The sequence below is a fragment of the Anticarsia gemmatalis genome, chromosome 27, assembly GCF_050436995.1.
Source record: "Anticarsia gemmatalis isolate Benzon Research Colony breed Stoneville strain chromosome 27, ilAntGemm2 primary, whole genome shotgun sequence".
Lineage (NCBI taxonomy): Eukaryota > Metazoa > Arthropoda > Insecta > Lepidoptera > Erebidae > Anticarsia > Anticarsia gemmatalis.
This window is the reverse complement of record NC_134771.1, coordinates 5,555,522-5,578,361: the sequence shown is the minus strand read 5'-3', so window position 1 is coordinate 5,578,361 and position 22,840 is coordinate 5,555,522. Positions and strand designations below refer to the sequence as shown.

At 36.9% G+C, this 22,840-nt stretch overlaps 1 protein-coding gene across 7 annotated transcripts in view; it reads left to right on the top strand.

Moving 5' to 3' along the window:
- Rbcn-3B (WD repeat-containing protein Rbcn-3B) overlaps positions 1-22,840 on the top strand; it is a 122,114-nt gene that overhangs the window by 6,083 nt on the left and 93,191 nt on the right. For 4 of the 7 annotated variants that reach the window (XM_076131885.1, XM_076131884.1, XM_076131891.1 and 1 more), the window contains 16 exons: positions 183-315; positions 1,926-1,952; positions 4,383-4,473; positions 4,925-5,072; positions 5,489-5,590; positions 5,894-6,034; positions 6,554-6,632; positions 7,637-7,778; positions 10,105-10,162; positions 11,403-11,564; positions 11,966-12,083; positions 12,644-12,807; positions 13,249-13,343; positions 13,749-13,833; positions 14,602-14,670; positions 15,326-15,418. In XM_076131885.1, coding sequence (XP_075988000.1) covers positions 183-315; positions 1,926-1,952; positions 4,383-4,473; positions 4,925-5,072; positions 5,489-5,590; positions 5,894-6,034; positions 6,554-6,632; positions 7,637-7,778; positions 10,105-10,162; positions 11,403-11,564; positions 11,966-12,083; positions 12,644-12,807; positions 13,249-13,343; positions 13,749-13,833; positions 14,602-14,670; positions 15,326-15,418 — 1,707 coding nt within the window. The remainder of the gene's footprint in view (positions 1-182; positions 316-1,925; positions 1,953-4,382; positions 4,474-4,924; positions 5,073-5,488; positions 5,591-5,893; positions 6,035-6,553; positions 6,633-7,636; positions 7,779-10,104; positions 10,163-11,402; positions 11,565-11,965; positions 12,084-12,643; positions 12,808-13,248; positions 13,344-13,748; positions 13,834-14,601; positions 14,671-15,325; positions 15,419-22,840) is intronic. The other 3 variants (XM_076131886.1, XM_076131887.1, XM_076131888.1) reach the window with 3 other exon arrangements.

Genomic DNA, 22,840 nt, shown 5'->3' with positions numbered 1-22,840 from the left:
CTTAAACGCTGTTGAATAGATAAATTACGGCTAAATGTACTTCAGAAACCGGGCATTAGTCAACTTTACTAGTGTTTTAGACACACACCCAAATGGTAATACCGAACTAAACTTTATGCCCACACTGCAGTTAGCATAAAATAACATTAGGCCTGTAGTTTTATCAAAATTTCCCTTTTCAGGTGATTTTTCAGTCCTCTGCTCTATCCAAGCGCCGACGGGAGAGAGATGGATGTCAGGAGACTTCCTTGCACCAGACCGAGTGCTGGTCTGGTCTACTGAAGGCAAGGGCTACCTGTACCGACTGCCGGCCAAGTGAGTAGACCAGTAGACTGTTAGAAAAGACGGGAAAAGACCGACTATATAGGTACTAATAAAGCAGACTGTTAGAAAACACAGGAAAAGACGAGAAAAGACCGAGTATATAGGTACTAATAGACCAGTAGACTGTTAGAAAAGACGGGAGAAGACTGGGTGTATAGGTATGTTTGGGTAAAATGTATTTACAATAACGAAAATGCAAAATTATACATACATAAATTAATATTTTAACTTTTTAGGATAATTTAAAGTATACTTACAGAGTTTTAAGGGCAAAGTTAACTACAAAAATATACAGAACTTGTAGTAAATTAAGTAACTAAATATACACATTATTTTTACAGTTATAGGCAATGATTACTAGTTTTAATACACAACTTAGTCTTTACACAAAGTTATTTTGAAAACAATGAATTTTAATCTAACAACAGTATTTTTATATATTTAAATAAGTCTATACAGTTAAACAAATAATTAGACATTTACTCGTCTGGTACTGGGTTCGATTCCCATGTCAATATATACACAATGTAAAAGACTGCCTTCGGAGCGCAGTGGTTTAAGTCGCCACGCCACCACCATTGCGTCGGGAAGACGTGGGTTCGATTCCCACACGGAACAAATATATGTGCTATCGACAAATAATTGTTTCGAGTCTGGTTGTACTTTGTGTCCGTTGTTTGTATGTTTGTAGTACCCGCGACACAAGAGCAATTTGTACTGCTGGAGTAATCTTTTAAATAGTATTAAAAGTAAATAGTAGGTACCTACTCCATTTCGAAATATTTTCGGTAAAAATAGTAAAAGAAAAATTACTCAATTGTGATAATTTTCCATAGTTATCGTTATATAAGGTTTAGGAGTTAAATATATAAGTTTAGTTGAAGCGGGCATGTGATCATATACGGTGTTCATCAGTAGATTCTCATGACAGCACTGTAAAGCTAATGTTTTGACATATACGTTGTTTAAAATAAGTTTTATACGGGATTTGTTATCAACAATGTGATTTTAGTAATGACTTATTATTTTGCCAGTGAAATTTCACCAGTTTTTAAATGAATTAGTCAGTTGATTCCATCGGTTTTTAAATTATCAGTTAAGTTAAGGTCCCTTTTATGCGGTCTTTTTAGTGATTGGTGACCGTTTTTGGTGCCTGACATTCTCACCCTGTCTCTTTTAATTATATTATCAAAGCCTGAAGAGGCTATCTTTCTATACACAATATGCATATAAAATATTTCTATACATATTTACTACTATTTTTATATATTACTATTTACAGTCTTAAAACGGTATAATATTAGAGTCCACAAAAGCTTAAAGTTAACTTTAATAAAACAACTTGACTTTAAAGTGACCTTATGAAAATTGGTTATCAAATCTAACTGGTCGTTTATTCATCGGTGATTGCAACTGGCTTTATTCGCCTCTACGTTACTAAATATATACATGACATTTCTTTGTTAAAAAAAATCACATTGTTCATAAACAAATCCTTAAAAAATCCGTCCAATAAAATCTATCTAAATAATGAAAGCTACGATCCTGAGCTATATAAAGCTATACGATAACATATGAAGGTGTAAACATTTCTTTTATAGCAAGCTACGCGGACGGGCTATCAGTAGGTCAGCACAATTTGTTATGTATATAGATTAATTTGCTTGCACCATTTGATGGCTTTGTTGAAGATTTTTTTGGTTTTATGTAAGCGGTAGCGAGATTTAAGTTATATATGTCTTTAGCTGATTATCAAAAAGTTATTGGTTAAACATAAACCAGAGAAAAAAATATTAAAAGTATATATTTGTCTAAACTACATGAACATATTGTTTTGGTTTCCTTGACGTATTGTTACTGGTTACCTTGGCCATAGAAGTCAAGTAAAGCTGTGCTGTAATATATTTCAAAAAATGGTTTTTTACAAATGTTCAGTCCCAGCTTAGTACATAAGTCCTATCATTACTGGTAATAACTTAAGGAAAGAACAGAAAAGCTAAATATAAACAGATGTTCCGTAGTTTATATCGTAAAAAGCTTGAAAAATATTTTTTGTTATTAATTCACAAATTAGTCAATTTTAAATGATACTATACTATTATTTGTTGTAAAATATACATTAAAGTCATATCGCTATCGCTTACACTGTAAATATAGCCTTACGTAATCATCCTAGCTTGCCCCCAAACAAATATATAACGCCCTAGGACTAGCACAAACCTGTATCTAGACTTAAACAGGCAAAAATCTAGATTTTATCCAGATAGACTGTATTTTTTTATTTGCGGCCGCACTTTCATATATATCCATCCTTTTTTATTTGTTTATGTATTATATACTATAGTATATAAGTACAACTTTGCCCGGTATCTTAACTTTGCCTACATTTTCACAAGTTTATAAATTCGCATCTTTACAAGAACAACGTGATATTTGTTAAACAACGACTTTAAAAGAGAACAATTTTGAATATTTAAGCGTTGATCAATACTAATATTGGCAATTTCTGTTTACTGTAATTAATGTGCTTTCTGAAAATAAGCAAAAAAAAAAACCTTAATCTATCTAGTTAGTCTCGCTAAAATTCGTGAAAGGCTGGATCGATTTGGCTAATTTTGGTCTTGAATTATTTGTGGAAGTCCAGAGAACGCGTAAAAGGTGAATAAATTTCAAAATGCAAATAAATAAAAACAAGAAAGCGTGAGCGGAGCTGCGTGGGTCTGTTAGTTCAATAATAATAGTGTTTGATATCGAATAACAAAAATAACGTTTTGAAATGTCACGTTGATCTTATAAAGTGCGAATTATAGTACGCAAAGGCTCTCGGTAAATGCTTTTAATTTCGTAATGGGCAAAGTTGACAATACATGGCAAAGTTGTCAATAATAACTGTATTATACAAATTTTATCGTAAAAGAGTGTTTAAGTTAAACTACACACAATTTATACACATGTACACAATATATTATTATAATAACATAAACATTCTTACAACCTGTTTCATAATTACCAAACTTAATATCTATCTGTCTCTCTCTTTCTTATATAAAAAGAAAAGGACAACAATTTTATGAAACGGGTCTATAGTAAATAGTGTATAGAATTTAAGGACTTAAAAATTTTGAAAATAATTTCAAAATTTTATAACCCCCATACAATTTTGAGGATATAATTTTTTTTCAGAAATATTTTGATGTTATAATAACTTTATAATGAAAATACATAAGAATGTTGTACGTATATAACTTTGTATGTCTGAATATAGCAACAAGTCGCTGTCTATCTGTCTATCTACCGTATGGGTAGTGGTCAACCTAGTGTCAAAGTTGTTCAAGCCCGAAAGGCCTTTGACATGGCTTAACGACTGTTATCTTAATTGACAACAACCGGGATTGCCTTTTTACGTGCCCTCCGAAGCACGGAGACGCTCAGTTCAAATGCCACTATGCGGTCATCCATCTATAGAATGACCGCGTCAACGGTTGCTTAACCCACGGATCGTTTACCGACCGGTGTGCACAACTGGCTATGAGCGCCTCATAAGAAATCGCTGTGAAGAAGTCGAAACATAAATACAGTAGACATATACGCGCAGTGCGTGTGAGGAGCTCGTGGATTAGTTAACAACAGCCGCGTGGATCGATCTCTGAGGTTAAGCCACGCTTGCCGAGGTTGTTCTGTGGATGGGTGACCATGTTATACATTCCGAGTTACTCCGTGTTTCGGAAGGCACATTAAATTGTGATCCCGGCTGTCATTTTCGAAGATCTTTGACAGTCGTTAACAGTAGTCAGAAGCTTGAAAGTCTGACAATCAGTCTTACTTGTCTTATCCCCGGTTTCTGAGTATATTTAACGGTAGTTTATCTATTCAATAGCGTTTTTTTATATGAGTTTTAACGCTATTGAATAGATAAATTACCGCTAAATGTACCTGAGAAACCGGGGTAAGTCTGACTGCGTCTTCACTTGTTGCTACATTCAGACGCACAAAGTTGAGTGACGCGTACTATAAACGTATGATTTATTATACAATTGACATCGGGTATGTTTTTATAGTTCAGTACCGGATCACAAAGGTTTCCACGGACCCACGGTGGAACATGACAGTCCTGTGCTATTCGGCATACTTGCTCATCCTGATAATAAGGTAATTAACACATATTATTTCATTTTTATGCAATGTTAAACAGTTTTTACACCGGCATGTTCGTACGCCATTAAATTTCTATTTGTTTGTGAAGCTATAGACCAATTTAGGATTGTTGATTTGTGTATTTCATACTTTGCCTGTATCGTTTTATTTACAATGTTAATATTGAATATTCTATGGAAAACAGCAGCCCAAATCCTTCTTTAAATTCTTAAGAAAATGTATTTAAATCGGTTCAGCCGTTTTCAGTTACGATTAAAACACACTTTTAATTTTATAGCATTTATAATGACTTATGAATTGATCCCACACGCAACAATTATGCGATCCACAAAATTGTTGCGGGTCTGATTGTATTTTGTGTGTAAAAGTCCCCGCGACACAAGAGTGATTCTTAGTGGTGGAGTTGGCTTTAAAAAAAAACAAATTTTGTTCTTCGTCCCCCTAGCTGCTGTCATGTCCCCCCGCGATGCGCTTCATCATCACGTCAGTGGGGGGCAAGCAGCGGCGCCTGCTGCTGCGGGGAGACTCCGCCGGCGTGGTGTCTCTGTGGAACGTGGACGACGCCGCCGTGCCTACGCCTAATCAAATGCCTTGTGAGTACTGGACTAGCTATCAGCAGATCTAGGGAGGTCTTGACCCAATTAAACCTCTAACACTGTCCCCCGGTGTTAATGGTATATTAGATTAATTGGTAGCGTAGAGGGGACAACTGGGAATATACCATTAAATCTTCTCTTTGATGTAATATTCAGGTTTATTTCTTATGACTACTCATAAGACACAATTTTTTTATGTCTCTGTTATTTTGCCATGTTTTGTAGTGAAACGAATGTATTAGCATCGCTCAAAATTGTGAAACATATGAGCATTTTTGGCAGTAAGTACCTAATTAAAATTTTGAAACCCTCTCGAGAAAAAAGCATATTATTACCATATTTGCATATTATTACCAATAGACGAATTCTCTTTAAAACGAGATTCTATTGCTCTATGATAATATATTTTTCAGCGCACGCACCAATAGTGATGACGTCACTAGACATAGCTTGGGCGGAGATGAACCCAAGTCCTGTCGGTATACTGGATCAACTGAACATACCTGATGAACCAGGTTAGTAATTTGATAAATACTATAATACAAACATATTTAAAAATGCATGAATCAAAGATTATTCGATTCTTATATAGATAATGTATTATAGAACTTGTTTTGCAGTTTTAAATGTAAATCCAATGTAACAGGAGGCTAGTCGTTTACCCAGGTCTAACTAATAATAGTTTGCCCGACCCGGGAATCGAAAGCGAGACTTCTTGATCAGCAGTCTTATCTTAACACGATCACTCAGACACTACATTTACTAAAATATTTTTTATAGTAAAAATATAATTTATTTTTTGTCATGTTTTGTTCCAGAGATAAAACTAACAGCATCGATCTACCTGCTGGCCGCCAACCGGCTGGTGGTGGGTCGCGAGGACGGCTCCATCGTCATCGTGAACGCCACACACACGGTACAACTGCAGTTGCTGCACGGCAACCATCAACAACTTGATGGTATGTAATATATTTGTTAAAAGAACAGTTTCACAGTTTAAGTGTCAGATAACCTATCTGCTGGGTAAAGTGACTACAAGTGTGTGAAGACATTAAAAAGCTGACTTCAAATCGATTTGTCAATTATCCTTAATTTTTTCTACAAAGTTACAAATAAATATGTTTTTGCATTAAAATTGAATTTGATATTAGTTTAAATACGATTCGATTCAATTTGATTTCGACTGTAGGCGAGGGTAGGCTTCATAATTTTAACTTCATAATTAGCCCTTTTTATGAACATTTTACAAGTATAACTTTAATAACTTTTCGTTAACCTAGTCAACTACCCTATTATTGACTTGAACACATCTAAGATTATACTCGGACCATTACAAACGTGCGAACTAAGCCATGTAGTTTTACCGGAGTCTCTCGCTCGCACTTACACATTCCTATCATTCTTGTGATTATGACGTAGTTCGCACGTTTGTTACGGCTGAGCATAATTTAGAGACATAAATTGTATATTATTTACAGACTGGCCGCCTCATCAGCTTCTATTGGGACACAATGGTCGCGTCAACTGTCTGCTGTATCCACATCATGTGCATCAAAGGTAAATTTTGTCAAATTTCTTTTAAATTGAGACTGTCTCTGTGCTCTAAATGTCTAGGGGTTCGATTCCCGGACGGTGTTATTCGTTTTTTCTAATTGCTATTGCGATGTTATTATAAAGTAGTTTGATAACGTAACCGGTATATGGCATTAAGCTTGCCTCCTATTACACGGGACTAACAATATAATTGGTGAAAAGTAAGAAAGAAGATGTTGGCAGTAGTTAATAAAAAAAATCATACATATAAATATATACACTATACACGTTTCGCCACGACCAAAGTTAGTGCCCGACCCGGGAATCAAAATCAAAATAAAATCATTTATTCATATAGGTCAAATGCTGACACTTATGATAGTCAATGATACAGAGAGTGAATTTACCGCCAGTTCGGAAGGTAGCGCCAATGAGAAGAGCTGCCAACAAACTCCTGGTTTTAACAATATTTCTATTAGGTATAAATCATTCATGATGTAAATCGAACTTGAGACTTCATTATCTATAGTTGCATATGTTACTGTAAAAGCCCGAACGGTGGCAAATCCTAAGATTTTCCGGTATAACCTAAGATTTACCAACTCTCAATGGTAAAAGTCCGAACAAGTCGGAGTTTAAAAACTATTTTACGGTATATAAAAAAAAATCCTCCTTCATAACTATGTTTATAACTATTTCACGGTATAATTATATACTGTGACATAGTTATAAAGAAGGAGTTTTGGGCAAAGCGACATGGGTAGGTTAGGTTAGAAGGCTAAGGTGCCTTCGTGGTTATTTCTTTTAACCACCCAGTAGAAGGAGCCCCGCGAAGCGGGGCTCCGGCGACATCTCGACATCATTAAGTGAATATAGGTAAAAGTTCGAAATAAAGGAATTGTTCGGACTTTTACCATTGCGAGTTGGTAAATCTTAGGTTATACCGGAAAATCTTAAGATTTACCACAGTTTGGGCTTTCACAGTAACACATACACTCTTTTTGTATCAAATTGTGTCTCATCAACAGATACGACAAGGCTCACCTAGTGTCCGGCGGCATAGACTTCGCAGTGTGTCTGTGGGACTTGTTCAGTGGCGCACTGTTGCATAGATTCTGTGTCCACGCCGGGGAGATAACACAGCTGATTGTGCCGCCGCATAACTGTAGCGTGAGTATATATATATTAGCTTAGCCTATCTTCCAAGCTATGTTGGAGTCGGCTTCCGGTCTCACCGGATGCAGCTGAATACCAGTGTTTTACATGGAGCGACTGCCTATCTGACCTCCACAACCCAGTTACCTGGGATAACACGATACCCTTCGGTAAGACTGGTTGTCAGACTTTCAAGCTTCTGACTACTGTTAACGACTGTCAAAGATCTTCGAAAATGACAGCCGGGACCCACAATTTAACGTGCCTTCCGAAACACGGAGGAACTCGATACGTATAAGATGGTCACTCATTCACAAATCAACCTCGGCAAGCATGGCTTAACCTCAGAGATCGATCCGCGCGGCTGTTGTTAACTAAGCCACGAGCTCCTCAATTGTAGCGTGAGTATATTAAGTTATAGTGTGTGTTTGTCTGTTTAGCCCCCGGTTTCTGAGGCACATTTATCGGTAGTTTATCTATTCAATAGCGTTAAAACCTATATAAAAAAACCGCTATCGAATAGATAAACTACCGCTAAAGGTACTCAAAAACAAGGGGTAAATGATTTTGTGTGGTGTTTTTCATTATGTTTTCTATAGTAAAGATAGTTTGAGGTTTCCTAAAAGTATAGGTAATTTTTGAAATCGGATAGTAGTTAAAACTTTATAGCACTCATTCATTCATTCATAATTCGTTCATCGTTTAAATGTTATCATTCATTCATTCGTTATTCCCTTATCTATCTACCGGGTGAAGAGTGAATGATGAACGAGTCATGAGTGAATGATGAACGAGTCATGAGTGAATGATGAACGAGTCGTGAGTGAATGATGAACGAGTCGTGAGTGAATGATGAACGAGTCATGAGTGAATTATGAACGAGTCGTGAGTGAATGATGAACGAGTCATGAGAGAATGATGACGAGTGAAGAGTGAATGATGAACGAGTCATGAGTGAATGATGAACGAGTCATGAGTGAATGATGAACGAGTCGTGAGTGAATGATGAACGAGTGAAGAGTGAGTGATGAACGAGTCATGAGTGAATGATGAACGAGTCATGAGTGAATGATGAACGAGTCATGAGTGAATGATGAACGAGTCATGAGTGAATGATGAACGAGTCGTGAGTGAATGATGAACGAGTCATGAGTGAATGATGAACGAGTCGTGAGTGAATGATGAACGAGTCATGAGAGAATGATGACGAGTGAAGAGTGAATGATGAACGAGTCATGAGTGAATGATGAACGAGTCATGAGTGAATGATGAACGAGTCGTGAGTGAATGATGAACGAGTGAAGAGTGAGTGATGAACGAGTCATGAGTGAATGATGAACGAGTCATGAGTGAATGATGAACGAGTCATGAGTGAATGATGAACGAGTCGTGAGTGAATGATGAACGAGTCATGAGTGAATGATGAACGAGTGAAGAGTGAATGATGAACAAGTCATGAGTGAATGATGAACGAGTCATGAGTGAATGATGAACGAGTCATGAGTGAATGATGAACGAGTCGTGAGTGAATGATGAACGAGTCGTGAGTGAATGATGAACGAGTCATGAGTGAATGATGAACGAGTGAAGAGTGAATGATGAACGAGTGAAGATTGAATGATGAACGAGTGAAGAGTGAATGATGAACGAGTGAAGAGGCTTTGAACTTATAAACATAGCTTGTAATACATTGTCATGAAACTTCAAAAACTAACTTTCTATAGATAAAAGGTTATAATTAAAAGAATATGTATAAGTACCTAAGGCCTATTTTTTCCTCCAATTATACTACAATTTTATTTACAAAAATTTTATAACTTAACCTATGGTCATGAAATAACAAACGTTTACGAATATTTTTGTAAATTTTGTCATAATTATAATAATAATAATGTCCTCCTAGCCGATATACGGCTACGGCGGTCAGTTTCATTGAAACTGGCCATCTGTGCAGGACTTTGTTTATAGTGTCCAAGTGTGTGCACAATACACAGGTACACTCTCTATTCCATCACTCTCATAGTTTGGTGGGACGGATAACCGTCACGACCAGTGAGAGGTCAGGCGCAGGACCGACGGCTTTACGTGCTCTCCGAGGCACGGAGGTCTTCGACCTCAACTTCCCAACTCCGGGCAATCTCTAAGAAATTCTTAACAGAAAATCTCAGAAAAGACTTTTTGGCCCGACCCAGGATTCGAACCCGAGACCTCTCGCACCGCAGCCGCATATACTACAGACCGCGCCACAGAGGCAGTTAAACGAACATGTCATAATTATACAATGATGTATCAGTATTATCATGTGTTATGTTCAAATAAATAAAAAATATTTGTTTTTCAGACTCGCATCCAAAAATGCATCTGTTCAGTCGCCTCGGATCATAGCGTAACTTTATTGAGTAAGTAATTCTTTAGATGAATTTGTATGTTTGTATCTATACTAAAGCTGAAGAGTTTGTTTGTTTGATTGTTTGTTTGAACGCGTTAATCTCAGGAACTACTGGTCCGATTTGAGAAATTCTTTCAGTGTTAGATAGTCTATTTATCGAGGAAGGCTATAGGCTATATATCATCCCGCTATGACCAATAGGACATAGGAGCAGGGTAGCAATAAAAAATGTAACAAAAACGGGGAAAATCTTGACCCATTCTCTCTTATGTGACGCAAGCGAAGTTGCGCGGGTCAGCTAGTGTGTAATATACCGCAATTTTCTTCCACTAGCTACAATCGACAACCGGCTAGCTATACAGCGCCTATAGTGGGCTCGGTAGGAGCTATTTTTGATGTACATAAGTGTCAAGTGGTATAAGTTGCCACCTCCCACTCAAGGGGTCGCAGGATCGAACCCGAGGCAACTACCAATGATTTTTCGAAGTTATGTGTGTATTAGAAATAATTATATTATCACATGCTCCAACGGTGAAGGAAAATATCGTAAGGAAACTTTGCATGCTTAAAATTTGTTTAATACATTTTTTGAGGGCATGCAAACTCCCCAACCCGCACTTGCCCAGCAGTGGAATATTAATGGGTTAAATTTTTTTTTTTTTTTTAATATTTATTACATTTTAAATGTCAAACTATCAATATTCGATAGTAGTGACTGTAGAGAATTGCGAAATTGTTGCCCAGAGTCAATTACGCCAAATGCGAATCGTAGTATTTTACATTCCTTGAGGAACCTTATTAAAAACTCTCAGGCAAGCAAGGTTTCATCACGATGTTTTCCTTCACGTTAGAACAAGTGAGTTTCTCGCTAGCTCTTCTCATAAGGCTCCACCCCCTTTCCGAGCTAGTGGTACATTCAGTAATTGTAACGACTATCATAAGTGTCAATATTTGACCTAAATGAATAAATGATTTGATTTTGATTTTGATTTTGATCATTATTCATAATACACACATAACTTGGAAAAGTCATTGGTGTGTGGCCTTGGGTTAGAACCTGCGACCACTTGCGTGGGAGGTGTCAATTTATACCACTTGGCTATCCCTGCTATGACTAAAAGTAACTTAAAATAGTTCTTGAGTATCCAAGTCCCAACTTGTTATTGACCAGCGTGGGCAAGTCAAGACACAATTTCTTTGGTAGGAGCCTCTTGCCCAGCAGTGGGATACTAATAGTTATTTGTTCCCAGGTCTATCAGAGCGCAAGTGCGTGACGTTAGCATCACGCCACTTGTTCCCGGTGGTGACGATCAAGTGGCGGCCCGCAGACGACTTCATGGTGGTGGGGTGCAGCGACGGCACTGTGTTCGTGTGGCAGATGGAGACTGGGCACCTGGACAGAGTGCTCCACGGTGAGTTGACGTGACGTGATGTGATGTGACTTGATGTGACGTGATGTGATGTGACGTGACGTAACGTGATGTGACGTGTCGCCCTGCAGTTGATTATATGGTTCTGCTTTAATTCTTTCTTCTATGATAAACAATCTCTCGACTAAGCAACTCTTAAGTATCATGGTGTCTTTGACACTTTGACGTGTATTGTAGAGACAGTTATTTAACTTACAGCTGACATAGACAGTATGAGGAAGAAAACCATATAAGAAGGTCATTTATAAGTTTCCACTATACCACTATTTTCACCAAGTACAGTATACTTTTCAGTATTACTTCAGACACACAATTATTACTGACTTATACTTACTATAATGCCCGAACAACTGAACATTTTAAAAATATAATGATTGTTGCAGGTATGATAGCCGAAGAAGTGCTGGCGGCGTGTGACGAGGCATTAGCTGATGATCTCGGAGGATCTCTGTCTGGAGGCACCACGGATGGACTCGCCAACCCTGCTGTACACTTCTTCAGGTATGTTACTAGTGCAATATATTCTATTCTAATCTAAATATGTGATTGTGAACGACATTTAGTTTGTCTTGTTTTCGTGGCTGTAAGCTGCTAATTTCAAGCGATATTTGGCATTAAAATAGACTACATATCAGAGAAAGGATATAAAATAATACTGTAAAATTTAAAATAATTTTGACACGATTTTTAAATGAATGAACTAACTTATAACTGTTTTTAATAACTCTCTGGCATGCTTGGTTTTGTGACAATGCTTTTTCAACACATGAACGCTATAAACAAAGTCCTGCACAGATGATTCCAATGAAACTGGCCGCTGTAGCCGAATATCGGTCAGGAGGACATTGTTACTTAGTATTTCCTGTGGGTCAGATCTTTTCGACCACCATTTTATTGGACACTATAAACATAGTGCTTAGCTGATTTCAATGAAACTGGCCGCCGTAGCCGAAAATTGGCCAAGAGGACATTATCACATGGATATGCTTTGCGTGGGAGCACGATTTTTCGATCTTCTTTTTACAGTTTTTAAGTTTCTAACTATAATTTCCATGTCCCAGGGGTCTCCGTCACCGCAACCTGACGGCGATGCGCGCGGCCACGCAGCGCGGGCTGGCGGCGCTGCAGCACGCGGGGCCGGCGGGCGGCGCGGGGCCGCTGGCCGAGCCGGCGCGCTCCCGGCGCGCGCAGCTCACTGTGCAAGGGTTCCGCTCTAACCCTGCAGGTAATAACAGCAGGCCATGTGGTCAACCACCCTATCTAGAAGTATTTATTGTCAGTGTTTTGAGTTTTCTCTACATAAGTTGATCGACTAATCCCTTCACCTAAAGTATATTTACTTTCAAAATGACTTTCTTTTTTCTTTTCAGAAAATTATACAGTAATACATTTTAATTTGTTAATTCCAAAATGGAACCCACCAACTAGTCCCTCTACTGGGCAATAGTATCCCGTTTTGAGGGAGGAGTTAGGCCTTGAGTCCACCACCCTGGCTTAGTGTGGAACTTATTCTTAAATTATACCTAGTAACTAAAAATATAGTATTTTTTATAATGTTAAATTTCTTGATAGTTAACTCGATAGTAATAAAAAACCCGTCTGATAGTCACGCCATCTATCGTAAAAATACTGAAGTTTTCACTGAACTGTAATATTTGTGTCCTAGATCCCGAAAGTCACATCCTGTTCTTCGACATCGAGGGTCTGATCGTGGAACTCCTCAGTGAGGAGTACTCCGCCATGAGTCCTGCCAGTTTGGAAGTAAGTGGTTTTCAATTATAATTTTCTCGTCTTTTTTTCTGTGCGCGATTGTTTAAAAACTACTCGATTTTTCATGTGCTTTTTGACGAATATAGCGTAAGTAGAGTGATTTTTGAGGAACAATAATAAGATTAGGTTTTTGTATATAAGCTTAGATAAGTTATTAATCATCCCCTATTTCAAGCATTTGGGGGTTGATTTAAAAAAAAGACTTTCTTTTATTTTCGGGTAACTTAAGGTAACTTAAGTTACCCGTTAGTTTTTCTGAATTTCATCGAATTCGGTGCTTTTTAGGCAGTTTTTTGAGCATAAAACAGCATACCTATGAGTTATTTGATCTAAAAATGTTATATAGTTGATTAAAACAATTTAGGGCTGTTATTAATGAAACAATCTTTGTCATAGGCTGCCGGTCTGATCACGAGTGAATACATGAAGGTGGCCGCGCTGACGCAGTCTGCCAGTCCTGACGCCACCAAGAGAATATCAGGTAATATACTATATTAAACCTTATGTTCAAAAATGAAAAATATTTATTTCAGCAATAGACAAATACAAAAGTTTCTAAAATGAACACGTCACCTTATTTCTATATCTAAAGCTGGTACATTCTTAACGGTAGGTACAATATCTGGTGGTCTTCTCACTAGGCATGCCTGTGTCGAGAAGACCGTAAATGTTATATGACATAGAGCTCATTGTACCTTGAACAGGGACATATTGCAGCTTTACTTTCGAACTATGTCATTTTGACTTTTTGTATTATTGTATTTTGGTTGAGAAAATTTTGCTTGCGCGATTTAGGATTCTTATGTTGTAATAGCCGGTAATAGGCTACAGAGATTTTCAGTTTGATTATTGAGCCCTTTACATGTCCACAATATTAGTTTGACATGTTTTTAGCTATAATAATATACATATGTATGTAATGTCCATATACGTTTCTAAGTGCCTTTTAAACACGTTATTACTTGGTTCGTTATTTTTCAGACATTTTTATTCATGTATCAGTATATATATTAAACTAAAACTTACGTTAAAAATGCGACCATATCTTTTTTTCTTAGAAAAAGCTAGTTTTTATTTCCTACCAATATTTTGTTTTTAGAAGCGTTTACCTAACATCCTGTATAATAAGTCTAGTTTTATTTACTATCTTCTGCCTACCTTCTAACTGGACTATGTGTGTTATTATGTATGTATGTATATTGTATATTATGTTATATAATGTTTGTAAACTGTTAACGCTGACGGATAGACTTCTTCGGCCGAGTTAAAGACAAGGCTGGCGATATGGAGAGGATACTCAAAGAGAAAGACAAACATGGTGGGTAATTTATATAAGAACAACGTTTGCTGTTGTCGAGCTGAAAACAAGGGTTCGATTCCCTTTCAATGTGTTTCAAATTTTAATTTAAAGGACTGCAGCTGATTACGAATTTCCGGTTTCAATTCCAGGTTGCGCAAAGTGCTATTGGCTTTTTATCCAATTTGTATTAGATACAGTTAAGATGTTGTAAATAAAATAAAAATTGTGTATATAACTGACTGTGCAATATTTAATAAGCTAATGGAGCCGAATTAGCATTGAATGTTGTGGGTTCGATTCCCATATAGATTACTTTTATTTCATTGATTTTTCTCGTAAATGATGATAGATAATAATAATAAATACATAAATAAATGAATATCACTGGACAACTCACACACATTTGATTCCAAACTAAGCAGAGCTTGTTCTATAGTAACCAAATAATTGATAAACATACTTATATACTACAACCACATTCAGAACAAATACCCGTCGTCATCACACAAATATTTGTCTCGGGTGGGATTCGAACCCACCACATGCGTGCTACGGTTAACCACTGCGCCAAACGTGCAGTTAGGCCTGAATTTATAAAAATACTATTTGATGATGATGAATTTCAATTCATGACAATGTTAAATAAAATATTAACTATGACGGTATGGCGCAGGTATACTGGCTAAAATGAAGGAGGGCGCGGAGACGATGCAGACCAAGCTGCAAGCCAAGGCCGAGCAGCTCAAGAGCCACCTCGAGACCAAAGGTAAGTGGCACTTGCAAGTTGCAGGTCTTCTGGAGACACGGCGGTTGTAGCTGAAGGGGGAGTGAGGAGTTGTCATTGCGGTTCCAATGAAACAAGTTCTATTATCCTGTTCTATAAACCTATGGGTTTGGTGATCTCAAGTAGGCTTATTGAAATCGTATGTTTGAAACTTTCGCGTTGCATGTTTTTATATGAATAATACGGGAATGAACGCAAAAACGTTTTATGTTAGTATGCCTGGATGGATCTTTAGTGCCATAAGGCCTATTCATCATCAGCCTATCCTAGTTGTAGCAGATGGGGAAGTAAGAGCTGGTCTTCTGCGGTTACATCTACTATGAGTGATATTGTTAAGGAGGACATAATATATAAGGAACAAGACAATAGGTGCCTTTACACACACACTCTATCGCGCATGGATCAACAATCGCGCGTGAAAGAACGTGCAAGGAGAAAGGAAAGAGCACGCGCCGCGATTATTTGTCCACGCCCGCGAAAAATATTGCTCTCGAAGACCGCGCTACTTTCCCGCGTGTAATCCTGTAAGCTCCTAAGGACGTGCGATACTGTGTGCTCGTGTGTAAAGGCGACCATTTGTTTCTTACATGACGCAATAAAAAGAGCAGCTTATCAGTATTACTTCAAATATGTCTCGTTACTCTTTGCTCTTACATGAACTGTAGGTGGAGTAAGTAGCCGGTGGTTCGCGCTACGATATAAACTGGATTATTTTGCGTTGTACATAATCTAGTTCTATTCGGCTTTCAAATTTACGAAATACGGGAGCTAAACGTCGTTTAAGACTATTTACAATATATTTTTTAAGTAGTTTATATTCTGGACTAAAAAACTTTTTATTTACCCCGGGAATTTTTTCTTTGCGAATCGAATCGCAGGCAAGAGCTAGTTATACAAATAATAGTATATAATCAAGTTGTCATATTAAATATAACAAGTAATTTGTGTACGATTACTGCGGAATGCCAATAATTCAGCGCGCTCTGTCCGACGGAGGGCGTGGCGGCCATATTGTTTATGTTCTGATTGATAAGGTATCAGTATTCATGCAGTTTAGAGATAATTGGGGTAGGATATTTATTAGCCGAAATAGCAATTAGTTCATTGATTAAATCCGGGTAGGGAGAGAATGTTATATATATATATATATATATATATATATATATATATGTATAATAAACGTAATGTTATAAAAGAATAGCTTAATTGCTCTCGGATTCGTCGTTTTTTTTCCGGTTAAAAATTTTATGAAGAAAACTCCCAAGAAATATTTACTCAGACAAATTAGTTCAACCGTTTTCATGTGAATTAAAAACTGACAAACACACTACTATTTACAAACATAAATATGAACTGTATTGATGATTTTGCTACAACTGGAAGCTGGATTCCAACATTTTCGACCTCTTCAGGAATCATCGTCGCACTGAAACTGCTGAAACCAATTTAATGCCTTCCGTGGCGCAGTTGTTAAGGTGATTGCCACACTACTGCAAGAAGTTGTGCGGATCGTACATAAATTAATTGTCTCGCGTCTTTGTGTCCGTTTATTGCATGCTTGTAAGCGTTCCTGCGACACAAGAGCAATTTTAGTGCGGGAGTTGTGAAAAAATAAAATATTACACAAATCCTGTAGGTACTTTAATAATAAAAACGCCTTAATATGCTGGTATATTTCTGTACTAGCTGACCAGCGCAAATTCGCTTGCGTCACATAAGCGAGAATGGGTCAACATTTTCCCCGCTTTTGAAACATTTTTCGTTAGCGAGTAGCAACGAAAAATGTTTGTAGCGCTCCTAATGATTGTAGCATAATGTTATATAGCCTCCCTGAATAAACAGTCTATCCAACAGTAAAAAAATTGTTCAATTCACACCAGCAGTTCCTGATTGCAAACTCTACAATTTTATAATATAAGTATAGATAGGAACACATTACCTAATTTTCAAATGATCTTTCTCTACATACATACAAGTTAAACCCTAGTTGTTTAGTGAGTATATCTAGATCTACGTAAGGACTAGGCGGGTAGGTGTCGCCTGTCAACCTTGTATTGTTACAAACCGGTGTGCCCACTTGAATGCGAGTAAACATGTTGCAGGCAGAGTTGAGTTTTAGACGTTTTGAATAATGACCTGTTTTTTTTATTGATATTTTGGCTATTGAATTTGCTTGTGTCGAGATTTGCTTTAAAAAGTTGATAAGGTTTTTTCTTAGATATTCGCTAGCGTTGTTTTATTATTGATAAAAATAGTACCCTATGTTATTTCTAAGGATATTACCTATCAACCTGCCGAAATTAATCAAAATTGGTGCAGTCGGTGTACCGTGGTAGTTTCAGCAATAAAACCTTTTATTTACTTAGTATTTGTTAGATATTAATTGTAGGATCGGCGGACTAAAGAACATAAGTCAAAAAATTCGATATTTTTTTATTAGGTCTCTCGACTCCAAATAATTCAATACGCCATCTGACTAAAGCACTTAAGTCACTGAGAAATAATTCCCAGCATACTAAGTGATGAACCATATCAGCCTCGCACAATTTGAAAATTCCAAGACGAAATAAAAAACGTTTTTTATTCTTCCTGTAAAGTTCGACTTTTTGACTTATGTTTTTTAGTTCGTCGATCCTACAATTATACTGTTATAGAACTCTACTTTCCCGTGATATAATCCATAAATCTGTCAAAGTTACGTCTAAATCGGTTCAACAATGTAAAGTCGCATTAAAAAATAACAGACACTTCAAATTGAGACACATTCACTTATCACTTCCAAGATTTAACACTAAAACGACTGGTTAATCATTATGAATATTATCTTATTTCTCACCACGACGGCAACTCATACATTTCTGTAATTGTAATGTTGTAACGTTGATTTAAGTGCACAGTACCGCTGTTTCTATGTACTTTATGAGCTTTGCCATATTAACATTGTTATATACTAACTAATAGCTAAATGAATCATTATTTAGATATTTATCGGTATCTAGATTATAACAGTCGTTGGTTCAATTCTAACCACTCTGTTTTGACGGCTGTAGGCCACTGCAGACCCCGAGGTCCCGGGTTTGATTCCCGGACAAGCTGCTGGCTTTGTTGTGTAGATTTTTTTAACCCATTTTTGTCCCACTGCAGGGCAAGCGTCTTCTCGCAAACGAAGGAGGGGTTACACCTTGAGTCCACCTCCCTGGCCAAGTGCGTTTTGGGGACTTTACATGCCCTCAATTAATGTACTAAACAAATGATAGGCATGCAAGGTTTCATCACATTTCACCGTTAGAGAAAGTGATAATTAGGTATATTAGATATTTTCAATAGTAACCCGGAGTTTGGCAACGTGCCCGGTATATGACAATTGGTGCACACCATATTACATGGGACTGACATTGTTAATGGCGAAACGTGGGTGTATTTTCATACTCCTCTGCTTAAACCGTCGTGTGTAACAGGCATGATAGATAGTTTTTATTTATATTATATTTAGTTTTTAATAATTAGCTGTCATTTTATCTATCGCCACTTATCCATGAGCCTTGAAAATAGTCCTAAATGTTTTATTTCCCTACTATCTTGGACTACAGATAAATATTTAAAATGTGCAGGACGTAAGTCGTTACCAATCTACTATTATTTTACAAATGGTAAAAAAATATATTTTATATTTTAATTTTTAGCATTTAGTACACAAATGAAAATAACCTTAGATTAACATATAGGACAAAACTTTAAACCTGTAAATCTCCTTGTGGGCAAAGTCGCGGGCCGAAGCTATCAGTTTATAAATATGGCTACTATACTGTCATGTATACAACGTGTCCCAAAACTCAACGTCAAAACGAAAACCTGAGCTAGGCCGAGTTGTGTTGGCTCTCAAAAAATAATTAAAAAAAATCTATCTCGTGTAGTTTAAAAATGACAACCATTTTTGTAAAATTGCCACCCTCTGATGAGTTTAGTCTACTGTGGCAACAAATGACTTCTTTTCTAGTTCTTTTTTCATGTGGAGTATTCTTAAGTAACGCTCCTACAAAATTCAATTCATTATTTGCACACAACTTCATTGGAATATCAGAAAATATCCCTTTTATGGCGAATTATGCCGTGAACATAATATCATCACTCAACTTTGACAGTCTGTCCTGAAAAGTATTTGTACTACGCTTTTTCGGCATGTACTTTCAAAAGTTGGCGCATTTAATGAGCTTTCGAAAATGGTATAACACTACCTATATTATTTCATAGACGATGAGAAAATAAAAAAAATCTTAAGATAGTCGGTATTTAACGTATTATTAGTTCGTCATAAAACTTTCTCAAAATTATTCTAATGTCATCTAAGCGTTCTGTCATGATGTTGTCCTGGTAGATTTCAGATACGGCGGTCAGTTTCATTGAAACCAGCCAACAGTGCAGGTTTTTGTTTATAGTGGCCAAGTGTGTGCACAATACACAGGTACACTCTCATAGTCTGGTGGGACGGCAAAACCGTCACGACCAGAGAGAGGTCAGACGCAAGACCGACGGCTTTACGTGCTCTCCGAGGCACAGAGGTCCCTTACCTCAACTTCCTACCTGCGGGAAATCTCTGAGAATTTTTTTAACAGAAAATCTCTAAAATTACTTTTTGGCTCGACCCAGGATTCGAACCCGAGACCTCTTGGGCGGCAGTCGCATAAAGCGACGAAGAAATTTAAGAGTGGGACGGATAGTGACGCTACATTCATGGTGTTAGTGACATTTATTGTATTTGGGATTGTTTAAATAAAGATCAATTATTATTAAAAATCTAATGATCATTTAAATGAACCTTTTCTTAATCGTCAATAATTAAACATTACTTCTCTTTAATAACACCTCACAGAACGCCTAGATGACATTAGAATAGTTTTGAGAAAGTTTTATGACGAACTAATAATACGTTAAATACCGACTATCTTAAGATTTTTTTACATTCTCATCGTCTATGAAATAGTATAGGAAGTGTTATACCATTTTCGAAAGCTCATTAAATGCGCCAACTTTTGAAAGTACATGCCGAAAAAGCGTAGTACAAATACTTTTCAGGACAGACTGTCAAAGTTGAGTGATGATATTTTGTTCACGGCATAATTCGCCATAAAAGGGATATTTTCTGATATTCCAATGAAGTTGTGTGCAAATAATGAATTGAATTTTGTAGGAGCGTTACTTAAGAATACTCCACATGAAAAAAAAACTAGAAAAGAAGTCATTTGTTGCCACAGTAGACTAAACTCATCAGAGGGTGGCAAATTTACAAAAATGGTTGTCATTTTTAAACTACACGAGATAGATTTTTTTTAATTATTTTTTGAGAGCCAACACAACTCGGCCTAGCTCAGGTTTTCGTTTTGACGTTGAGTTTTGGGACACGTTGTATAAGAGGAAGTGCGAACACTGTATGTAAATAGTTTCATAAGTAATTAGATCAGGTTGTATTCGTTCTGCCGACGCCCAAGGTGATCTACATTCATAAATTAATTCCTCCAAATGATACCTACGGACTCACAGACCTGTAGTACGTCGAGCATTGCCAGCTTGTTGGCCAACAAGAGTGTTTAAAGTAGTGTGAAGTTGTAGCAAGGCCCCTGTTAGCCGAATTAGAATTTGTATGCGTCGTTTTCATAAATCATCCTCAGTTTGAGAAAGAAAAACGAAATCAAAATGGAAATGCAGTGACATTTTGTACTTTTTAAAGTATGAAAATTCACTTCTGGTTATGGTTAATTTAGGATTATAATTTAGCGCATTTAGGGCGTGAGATATTTAATAATCTAAACCTGCCAAACTCTGATCGCCATTTCGCAATTTCTTAGTTTAAACACAACCCAAATTAACAATGCGTTTTTCTGCTATTATCATGTAAAACAAATCAATTCCTTCTGTCGATATCAGCACTAAATTTGTCTCTACTAGTAAATCTGGTCATGAGTTTGGTTCATCTTTTTCAAAATTTCGTTAATGACCACATCTCTTTTAAAGCGTTAATCTTTTTACGAGCTGCAAAAATTTCCCAACATGTCACCCAACATGCTCGCCACACATTCCACCCGTGTCCAACGTCCAACAAAAGCCTACGCCCTCACCAAGGCAGTCTAGATATCAAGTAACGAGCTCACAACACGTACATACATAATTGTACCTTATTACCATCACTAAAAGGTCATTTCAGCCTGGCATTTCGAAGGGTTTCGAAAATCTCTTTGTTATGAAGTACAGGAAGCGTTTTATGGAGTAAAAGAAAAAATGCCGTGATAGCCGAGTGGTTTAAGTATTCGCCTTTCATATAAGTGATTAAGGGTGCAAACTTAAATTCCAAGTGATGGGTGTTTTAAAAAGAATGAACACTTGTTCTAACGGTGACGAATACCATCGTGATAAAACCTTGCTTGCCTAAAAATTCTGTAACTCATTTCTTGAGGGCATGAAAATTCTCCAATTTATACTTGGCCAGCATGCTGGAACTTAGATTTAATTAACCCTTCCCTCATTAGGGAGGAGACTCTTTACAAGCAGCTAGGCAGTATTGGGCTTTATCTATGCTCTAGTTATATTCAGGTATAGAGCGATTTCCCCCCTCCCGAAGATCATAGCTAGGCTATAAAAAAATCAAATCATTTATTGATTTAGGTCAAATGCCGACACTTATGATAGTCAATGATACAGAGAGTGAATTTACCGCCAGTTCGGAAGATAAAGCTAATGAAAAGAACTGGCAAATAATATATAATCTTCCTCGGGAATGTTCCCAACTAAGATAAGTGCGTTCAAACAAACCTTGCTTTTGCATCAGTAGGTATTGTAGGTAAGATCTAGCCTGTTCGCGCACAATGTGTCATTTCCTTTAAAACTCTTGACGGTGTTGAAAAATAGAAAGTAATGCTTAATCTCAGGTCTTTATTTTCATTAAAATCAGTTATGACGGAATTTCATTTATGTATTTCGCCCGCGACATCGTCTACGTAAACAGATTTTTCGGAACAAAAAGTACTGTGTATTAAATTTGCGTATGATTGTAAGTTCTGTGTATTTCGAAACCATAAAGTTGGATCAAACAGGTCACCGTCAGTATAAGTCTGCCAGTCACTGATGTTTAAAATTTCGAAGATTTTACACTTCTGTAAGCCGCGAACCTGCATACAAGGCTCTTTACTAAGTTGTTTGACTATAGTATTGATGTATATACAAGGTGCCTTTACCTACCATGTACAAACATACATAACACTTATTTTATATGTCGTTATGCTTTCACAATGCGATCGTAGAATGTCTAAACAATTTCCTTGTGCGTCGGTTACGCCCTATTTCAAATACATAGTAAATATCTAACTCGATTGTAGTGAGTTTCTATTTTATTATATGCCAGTGGTTTTGTGG